The following is a 10000-nucleotide window of genomic DNA, read 5'->3' as shown; positions in this document are numbered from 1 at the left end:
AATTGTTTGTGCGCAACTTTTACTGCACAAGAAACGCGACTGTAATATGTCACGCATTACTTCAAGCATTAGTTAAGATATCATGGCCACAAAAGCGCCGGGGAAAAATTTCCAGGCAGGCAAAAGAATGGCACATATATTCCAATTCATCATGAAACGTTAAAGAGAAAGGAGCGGGAGGCTGGAAAAGGTCTGAAAAAGGTAGCCAATCGAGTAGTGGATGAAAGTTTTGAAAACTCGAGGAAGGTTAGTCTTTCATCGATAGACCCGGTTTTGGGTTCCAGTCCTTCCTCGACAGGTCACGCAAAAACGTGACAAACAAAATTTTCCAAGACCTTAGCAACATCATATCGATTTTACTCATTTAGATCTTCGGTGACCCCTATTTTTAAAAACACGAAGCACTTACTCTTCTTACAATATACAAAAATATGATGAAATGAAAAAAATCACAATGTAAGAAGTGTTCTTTTTTTATATTTTTCTTTCCTTGTGTCGGGAGTTCCGGAAGTGGTTACAAAGGGTGGCGCTTGCGAAAACGATCGTTGACGATTAACTCTAAAGTTTACGTCATCCCTTGTAGCATCCAACTATCTAAAAAAACCACTCCTATTTCTATGCAAAGAAACCTTCACTCTAACATATTTTTATGATTTTCGACGGATGAGCAAATGAGGCTACATATCGTTATGATGACCCATCTATCGAAATAAAGGCATTTTTCTCTTGCCTCTTTCTCCGAAACTAAGTCGGTGACTATCAGGAGCACCCAACGATAATCTTCGGTGAAATGTGTGTTCGGTAGAGTCAAACTGATCTAAGAATTTCGGTTCTACGTTGCCTGACAGCTACAGATTTCTTTACTAAAACATTATAACCTAACAGATTCGCAACCAGGGAAAAGTGGTCCCTTACGTTCTTGGAAGGGGTATTTTTTGCAATTTTTGGCACTTCCCACACTGAAATTTGTTTCATTTCTCGCCTGAAGTTAGGTCATAAATTGCTTATTCCAAAAATAAAAATAAAAATAATTGGAGGTTACAGGCCCCACAAATGGACTTATACAGTAAAGTGAATTTGGAATACTAAGACTTTCAGTTTATGCATCTGCGAACAAACCTTAGTTAAATACTCCTTTCCATAAATAGTGAAGAAGGCAAGAGAGCCAGCCATCATAAACCCATATACTCCGTCAAAGAAAGTCATCTTGTAACTAGTAATTCTATCTTGCAAACCACCGAACATTAGCATGAGAAGGGAACATGATAAGGAGACCATTATTATAATCTTGTCTGGGTAACTCTGGCGGTTTGTCACCCAAGTCGCCAACAAGACTAACGGGGCTGTCAACGCTATGGAAACCTAAAAAAAGAACGAGCCATAGAATTATTTCAAAGCTACGGTACACACTATTTTTCAACTTCTAAGATTCCAATGGTGGTCAATGGTGTCTACGACTCTTCGCATTTAACGGGATCTTCAATGTTCCAAAAACAATACAGATTTGGTAAAAATAGGCACGCAATGTGTGCATGTGTCACGGCTATTATCCAGTCATGAGGCTCCTTGGTCAGCAGGTATATTTTTAGGACAAGGCTGTCACTAGTCTGAAGTGTCGGCCGTCTCCTTGCCCAAACCCGCCAAAGGCGCGAGGCAATAGTTGTATGAGAAATTCCCAGAGCTCTCAATTCTTAAAGTTTTTAAAGAGTGAGATGATTGCTGGAGAATGCGCCAAAGACACAAGTGTCCTGTGTTTCTTGAATCTGAGGGCCGTTCCCCCGGGAAATTTTTGAAATTTGCACTTCTCAGACTTCTCAAATCACTGGAAATGCACCGTCGAGTCCTCGATGTTGGTTTTTTGATGCTGCTTGCTAAGAGAGCCCATGCTATTATGGTCAGCCTGAGCTAACAAATCGGCCAATACTTCATATATTAACGGGTAAAAGTCCAGAAGAAACAAGAAAATTGGTCGCACACGAACAGATTGAACAATTTGGCCGAAGTTCAGTGCCAGTGAAGGAACGAATTCGGAATTCATGAGCACTTCTGAAAGCTTAAAAGGTAGAGTTACCTATGAGAAAAGTGCCAATGCGTGAGAAATACGTGTGTTGGCGTGAGAGCGTGAGATTGCATCGAAATGCGTGAGACTTGAGAGCTCTGGAGGTGGCTTATTAACCAGTTTCAACAATTTCGGAATCAATGTCTTTAATTAGAATTAAGGATGACTCTACAACACTGTTTCACGTAACGGCAATGTTATGGAACCAAATGAAACACCAATAATTGCTTCACTGATGCACACTATACATTTCTTTCACTCATTAATATGACGTAATCGGTCACCATGGCAAAAAACGAGTCGTTTAAAACGCCCTGTATTGTGTCTTTAAACGGTGATATCTCAAAAGCTGACACAGTCACCCCCAATTTTTATTGCTGGAAAGTGACCAGCAGGCTAAGATAAAACTCCCTGCAAAGTTAAGAAAAAATTCGCTGGACAAATACAGAGCCACCCTAAAAATTTCCAGTGGTAAAAGTGGCTATGAATCTGCTCCAGATAATTTTTTTGAAATGATGTAATATATCAAACATGAGAAGGAGTGTTTCATCGGATATCCAAACACTGAGAAGTGAGTTGAAAAATAAGGCCGTTGAAGGTCGAGTTTTTTAACCAATTTCGAGGTGTTTGGATATCTGATGAAACACTCTTTCAAGTGTTTGATATTGCTTCTCAAAGGAATCAGTATTTTAAGAGATATTTGGGATCAAAGGTGGCAAGATTTTATGCTAATTAAGACCACATATCCAGACTTCCTTTACCATAGTGATTTCTTTTGTTTTTTGGCTTATGAATTTTAGAAGTGACAGAACTAGAATCCCCTGCTGAGGGAACTTTCGATGAGAACTGTGCTTCACTCATACTCTTCTGAGCAAAACCACAATAATAATAATATTCTAATTTTTAGGCTACTGGTAATTTCTTCAGAACAAAGTGTCTTCAATGCCTCTGCAAATGAGCATTAGAGAGGTTGACCTGAAAGCGTTAATTTAAAAGCACAAATTCATATATCTTTCAAGCATAGAACCTGAATTTTTAGTTCTATTTTTCACAGAGAGAGTTTGGTATGAATAAATCACAGACCAATTTTTAAAAATATGTAAAACTATGAAAAGTTTGCCATTCTTTGTTATTCGTGATCATGTTGATGTCATGAGACAGAGTAACATGTTTTATCGGACAAATGTAAAGGAATCCACGTACCTCTTGGATTCCGGATCCCAGCCCGTGAATTCTGGGTCCGAATAGTGGATCCCAGATCCCGAGTTGTCGATTGCAGATTCCAAACTTACTAGTTCCACAGAAGTGAATCCTGGATTCCATCGAAATTTGTGAATTCTGGATTCCATACAATGGATTCCCAATTCCACGCTCTGGATTCCGGATTCCAAAGCCTCACATTTGCTGGATTCTGGAATCCAGATTTCTTCACATTGGACAACACACAAGGAAACAGAAATGTGTTCATCACTAAATATTGTATAAAAATTAATGTCTTACACAAAAAGATTCTGATCCTCCTGAACTGAAAAATGTTCCTTGATGAAAATGATTTAAATCCAATCCAAACATGACCACCACAGCAATATGTACAGCAAGGAAGGGAAAGAAATGCCTTGCTCGGCTCCTGAAGCTAAAAGAAATTAAGGACCCAATAACACGTCAGTATTCCCAACAGTGCAATGCAGTGGTATTAAATTAATGTCATCTGAAGTGAACTAACATGATAGAAAGTTATAGAGTTATATTAAATGTTCATACTGGTATATTTAAAATGTGGAAACTGAAATTATAATACTTCATTGAGAGTTTGAGGTCAACAAAGTTTAGCAGCACTACTTAAGCAGTTGCGAAGAAGGCTACAATCATAGACAAAAATAGTTGGGAAGGTTATGTAAATGAACCACACCAGAGCTGTATTTCAACCTGCTTCTGTTAAAGCTCAAAAGAAATAGTTTTACTTTCTCTTACATAGCCCCCCTCCCCCCTATTCAATGTTGGAAGGTAAGTCAACAATTTTCCACTGAAACCATTCAGTTTTACACAACATTGAAGGAGGGAGGAGGGGAGAGAAGCATTGAAGACTTCAAAAGTGCTAACCTTCCCAATAGTTTTGTCTAGGATTGTATGCGAGTAGGACATCTGCTTTGAATGCTAATAACTCTCGTAGAATTTGACATGTGGCTTCCATTTGTTATTCTGGACATGTTCTTATAATGTACTTTCCAATGCATAAATAAAATCTCACAATACTGAAATTTGGTTAAAATCATCGTTTTATGATTTGGATTTCAGACTTGCGTGACGCTTCACAACGTTACTCCAGAATCCATTCTGTTGGGGAAGTGTTTACTAAGTCAGAATGCCATAAAAAATACCTTTTTGTTGTTTGATGTTTCATATTCGTTAATAGATAGCTTTCTTTTTTGGAGGACGTTGGAAGAATGCCAAAAACTGTTTTATTTCGATCGATTTAGCAAGAAATGGTGCGAGCAGTGCGAGAGCACTTACATTACTCCCGGCATCACTCCCAACATTACTCCATTTTCGAAGCCTAAAATAATGCCTTTAAAGCACAGCTACAGATAAATTATTGAAACTGGAGTGTAAAGGGTTTCAAAGGAAATAGTAGTAGCACTTTGCATGGTCATTTCAGCTTTATTTTAGGTAAACTGCAACATTACTCCATAAAGAGAGCTAAAATTGAAATAACGCATCTAATTAACCTTTGTGTATACATGGTTTCAATGGAGTAATGTTGAAAATAAGTAGATACAATAACTTTTGTCCATAATCAGAAATACAGTGTACGTATTCCAGTATGCTTTACATATAACTACGTTATTGTTGCAAAATATTCACATTCATTGGGCATATATTTCGCATTTTCTTATGGAGTAATGTCATGGAGCAATGTTCACATACACGTTTACTGTTCCCAAAATAGGTCAATGATTGACAGGCCATCCTACTCACGCTACTGGTGCAAAAAAAGTAATCACTGTTAATTTACTTACTTAATGTGACTCTGTTTGAAATGCACGTGACGTTTTTAAAAGGCGCTGCTCTCAACTTGGCAAAGTGCAACTGACATCTGCCATTGTAAGAGTTTAGTCCGTGAACTCGTTTGACCTTTCAAGACCAGCTTTTTGGCTTTAATTAACTATCATTTAGTCTCCTCCCCTTTCTGTTCATTTACGAAGAAATTTTCTTCATGTTATTTGCTCTACAATTTAATACCATTGAGACACTAATGCAACATGACGTCCTAACACATGTATCAAAGTTGAAAACCTGCCTTATTTTTAACCAGATGAACGCCTAAAATTCACAATAACATGGCAAAAAGCAGTTAAATGTTAAAGCAAGCACTAATTGTGTTTGTGTTTCAAAGGCACTGTAAACGCTAAGAAAAAAGTTGTCTTTCTAATTTAAGACCACACCCAGAATTTTCAGACAATCATAGACAAAAGTAGTTGGGAATGTTATGTAAATGAACCACACCAGAGCTGTATTTCTGTATGAGGGGAGAGAAGCAATGAAGACTTCAAAAGTGCTAACCTTCCCAATAGTTTTGTCTAGGATTGTAGGTAAAAACCCAGGCTTGAACCCATGATCCTGTGATTGCACTGCACTGCTCTAATCCAAGAATCAGGCAAACTGGGAGATGGTCACTTTGAGGTAATCATCCCATAAGAGGTGCACAAATCAAATAACAATAGTAATAACAGTAATAATAATAATAATAATAATAATAATAATAATAATAATAATAATAATAATAATAATAATAATAATAACAACAATAACAATAATAACAGTGGTGCCCCTGCTTTGTCAGCTGGGTAGATTGGTGAGTGAAAGTCTCTGCTTTGCCTTAATTGGCTGTCAGTGGCAAGTAATTTGCCTAAAGGTGTTAGCAAACCTTCCCTGTCAGCCCGACCATAAGAAAATGACTCCTTCTGACTGTTCCGATGGCCTAATACCTTAATTGGTGGAGTGAGTCCATATCACCTGATGTCTACAAGGGATTGCATAGTTTAGCAACAAATTGATCACATCCTCAAATTTCAGCTATTGGACTGGCACCTAGCTTACAGTGTACCTGAATTGGTTGGCTTTGCAGAACAGATCCTTTTAATAGTTTGATGCAAGGTGTGATGTTTATTGAGAAAGTTTCATGATTTATAGGTGTAAGACACCAGCTCTTGACCATGCCCAACCAACGGAATTATGCGTGTGAGGCTTTGGTAAAAAAATGGCATAATCTGTCGCCTTTGCATTTAGTTGTTTTGTTAATACCTGTCACTATAATTCATGTGGCATGTGCCCACTTTGGCATAATATGATAATTTGGAGTAAAAGACATCATTGGCTCCCTCGTGCATTACTTAATTCCTAAATAACAATAACAATAACAAATTATACCAGTTGCTAAAGAAGGAAATCACGAGACTATGGAATATGAGAAAAGTCTGTGTGGTCCCAGTTGTAGTTGGTGGATTAAGGTCTACAATGGTTTTGGACAAACTGGAAGCGAAAATGAGACTGGAAGTTATTCACAAGTCAGCATAATACGGTTGGGTACGGCACGTATCCTGAGCAAACCCTAACCCTAAACCTGCTTGAAACCTTTGGCTACTTGTCACCTGCTTCCAAGCGAGACATCCCAGATTCTTAAGTCAAATCTGTGGATTCAATATTGGACATAATACTAACAACAACAACAACAACAATAATAATAATAATAATAATAATAATAATCATTATTAATAATAACAACAACAACAACAACAAGTATTAATTTTCTCGTTATAATACTTATAATAATAATGAATTTCTATGGTGCTTTTTCCATGAGATCGAGAGCACTTTACATTTATCCTTCAATTAATTAAAATAAAATAAAATAAAATTACAATTTAAAATAGTAACATTGTTCTAAAGAGAAAATATTATAATGATTTACTTAGCAAAAAGTATGCTTTCCTGAATAGGAAAAAGAACATAATGATTGAGACTGAGAAATATTCAAAGTGTTCCAAAAAAGGATGGGGGGGGGGGGGGAGGGGGAATAGCCCATTTTCTTAACAGACAGAATTGTTTCAGAAAGTGTTCATGGGTGCCACCCCTTAACTGTGACAAATCCCCTTCACAGAACACGTGAATAAAAACAGCAGCTGTAAGCTCATAGTTGACTTCTAAATGTACAACAGGCCTGCAGGTCAAAAAAGGTTTTGGTGGCAGAGAACCACTCACCCACCTTACCCACACATACTCTTAACGAACAGGGTGTAACCTATAGCTTCTTGAACATCTCGTAGTGTTTTTTTAACAGGATAGGTTGTGAAATGGGTCTTCGGTTTACAGTCTTTATCCATGAAGACTTGAAAGTCTGACCATTTGTGGATGTAATTATAAAGGCAGCACTTTCTCCTCAGTTATTTTAAGACCCTGAGTGTTGGTCCGGCAGGAGTCGAACTCACGATCTCCCGCATGGTAGCCCGTGGACATCCGAGTTTCAAATTCGAGTCTTGATTTTCATATTCGACATCGAAGTTTTATATCCAACATTGCAGTTTTGAATTTGACATTGAAGTGGAAAATTCTGTAGTTCACATTCAACTTTCAAGTTTTAAATTCAACTTGCAACTTTTGAATGTGAACTTCACGGGCGCATAAAGAACTTGAACTTGAATTATGGTAACCGCTGATGTAGTTGACTGAGGGCTTGCAAGGCTCGGAGACTAGATTATGTATATGTGGCTCGAACACTAGTGAACATTGATAGCGGACTTTACGAACTTGACAAAATTGTTCGACTCTCAGTCTGAGCCTCTCTCTCTCTTTCCATCTTCTCAATCAGCTCCTCTGACTTTTTCTGGGAATCAGGCGACCATCATTTAACATAAGAGGGACTATTACCATTGCTAAAGGAAGTCGGTCAACAGGGTTTTCAAGTTCCAATTCCCGTTATAGCTGTTCTCCTTAGAATATCGGAGAAGGATGGCAAAATACAGTCTCTAGTTCAAGGCCAGATCGTTCCAGCATAGTCAATTCTTTCAAAAAAAGAGTCAGATCGTTCTACTTAGAAAAAGATAAGAAAACACTCTTACCCAATGAAGATGTAAAAAGTTCCTCTGCAATGCAAGTCTAGTTGACAGAACGAGTTAACAACACAAAGCTCCATCATCGCTGACTGTATTCGAACATTTCGATATAGAAGTACTCTGGCAAAACTCTTCTCTTTTTCTTTGGAAAGGAAACTTTCCGCAGCAGTTGATAAGTTGTTCATTTACGCACGAAGGAACTTCAAGTTCGCCCTTTTTAATTAATTAAGTCTACCCACGTAATTGAATCAGCTTGTTTTTCCACCGGTTAGGGACATTCACAAAATTAATACTGTGCTATAATGCTAATCCGCATACTATGAAATGTAACCCAAAAAAATGTAAAGAAGTGGTGGTTAACTTAATGAAAAATCCAAACATCGTAATTAGACCGTTATGTGCCGACAACTGTCAAATTGAGCGCGTTTCCTCATATAAACTATCACGTGTAGGTATCAGTGAAGTGCTCAAATGGAATCATCACATAGATTACCTTGTTACCAAGGCATCTAAGAGACTCTATGCCTTACGACTTCTGAAAAGGGCGGTGTGAATTCCCGAACACATCATACTTTTTGTCTATAGGAGTAGTGTTTTGGTCTATCCTAAAATATGACATTTGGCAAAATATCCCTGAGTACCTTTGTAATAGCATTGAATCAATTCAAAAAAGGGCTTTGAAGATCATTTACCCGGACTGCTCATATGATCAAGCCCTGGTGCTGACTAATGAAGACACTCTATCGGATAGATAGAGACAGTTCATGTAAGAAGTTTCATGATGAATGATGACAGAGGCAACGCAGAGTAGAGAACACCCATTGGCATTCCTGGTGCAGTTGCCTATGTTGGAGTCAATACCGTATAACATAGGATCAGGCGCTACGCAGCCTACCAAACCACTGGAAAAACTAAGAGAAGCCAGGACTTCTTTACCACCAAATACCATGTTCTTATTAGAATTGAACATTAGTTCGTAATATTGGACTGTTATTAGTGTTTGTATGTTATAATAATTACATGCAGTGCACATATTTGTAGTAATGATTGCAATTACCCATGTTAATTCAGTTTTTATTCTAATTGCAAGAGATTCAAATAAACGATTGTTATTCATTTATTTGATAATAAAAATTAACGGTAAAACTACGACGTTTCGAAGTCTCCATGACCTCATTATCAAGTAAAATGTAAAATGTTAAAACTTGACAATGAGGTCATGGAGACTTCGAAACGTCGTAGTTTTACCGTTAATTTTTATTATCAAATGTATTTCTAAACGTTCTCTGATTGTTATTCATTTAACTATTTTAAAGATTTTTTTATCTGGTTATTTGTAAGCGGAATGATCTGACTTTTTGTGGAACGGAGGTCACTCTGTTACACAGTAATAACAATAGTTGACGAAAACGATATTTTGGGCTAAAAAGAGACAAAAACCCTAACATAAACGATGCACAACTCATCGAGCTACGGGCGTGTCTAAAATACGATATAATGTTTCGCAGGTAAAAGAGTGCAAAGGTAACAATTAAAGACGCAAAATAAAAACCAAAGTTGTACGTAACGTAACATCTGTACGTAACGTAACATTTCCCATGTGTATAATGAGAGGCATATAACAATAAACGCAATACATGGTCGGGTCTTCCATAAATCTAGACGCCCAAATCCAAGATACGCGAAGTTTTAATGCCACAAGTCAAAGTTTGTACTCTAAAAGTAATCGTGAATTGTACCCAATTAAGCCTATTCGCTCAATACGTGTACTTCCAACAAATTAACGCACAACCCGCTTTAAGTTATAAAAATCAACATTGACATGTGCTGA

The 10000-nt window shown here is 37.4% G+C and overlaps 1 protein-coding gene and 1 long non-coding RNA gene across 2 annotated transcripts in view; one reads left to right on the top strand and one right to left on the bottom strand.

The window, feature by feature from the left end:
- Nucleotides 1–10000, bottom strand: part of LOC138060409 (uncharacterized) — a 15239-nt gene that overhangs the window by 4904 nt on the left and 335 nt on the right. Inside the window, exons 2-3 of the mRNA XM_068906173.1 lie at nucleotides 3560–3692; nucleotides 1120–1362 (exon numbers count right to left, since the gene is read on the bottom strand). Coding sequence (XP_068762274.1) covers nucleotides 1120–1362; nucleotides 3560–3692 — 376 coding nt within the window. The remainder of the gene's footprint in view (nucleotides 1–1119; nucleotides 1363–3559; nucleotides 3693–10000) is intronic.
- LOC138060411 (uncharacterized) lies at nucleotides 1672–4447 on the top strand. Its single transcript, XR_011134345.1, has 2 exons — nucleotides 1672–2061; nucleotides 4355–4447. It is a non-coding gene; the product is annotated as an uncharacterized lncRNA (long non-coding RNA).

The sequence above is a fragment of the Montipora capricornis genome, chromosome 8 (assembly GCF_036669925.1).
Source record: "Montipora capricornis isolate CH-2021 chromosome 8, ASM3666992v2, whole genome shotgun sequence".
In the NCBI taxonomy this organism is placed as follows: Eukaryota; Metazoa; Cnidaria; class Anthozoa; order Scleractinia; family Acroporidae; genus Montipora; species Montipora capricornis.
Note: the sequence above shows the minus strand (reverse complement) of the source record. Positions and strands in the feature narration are given on the sequence as shown.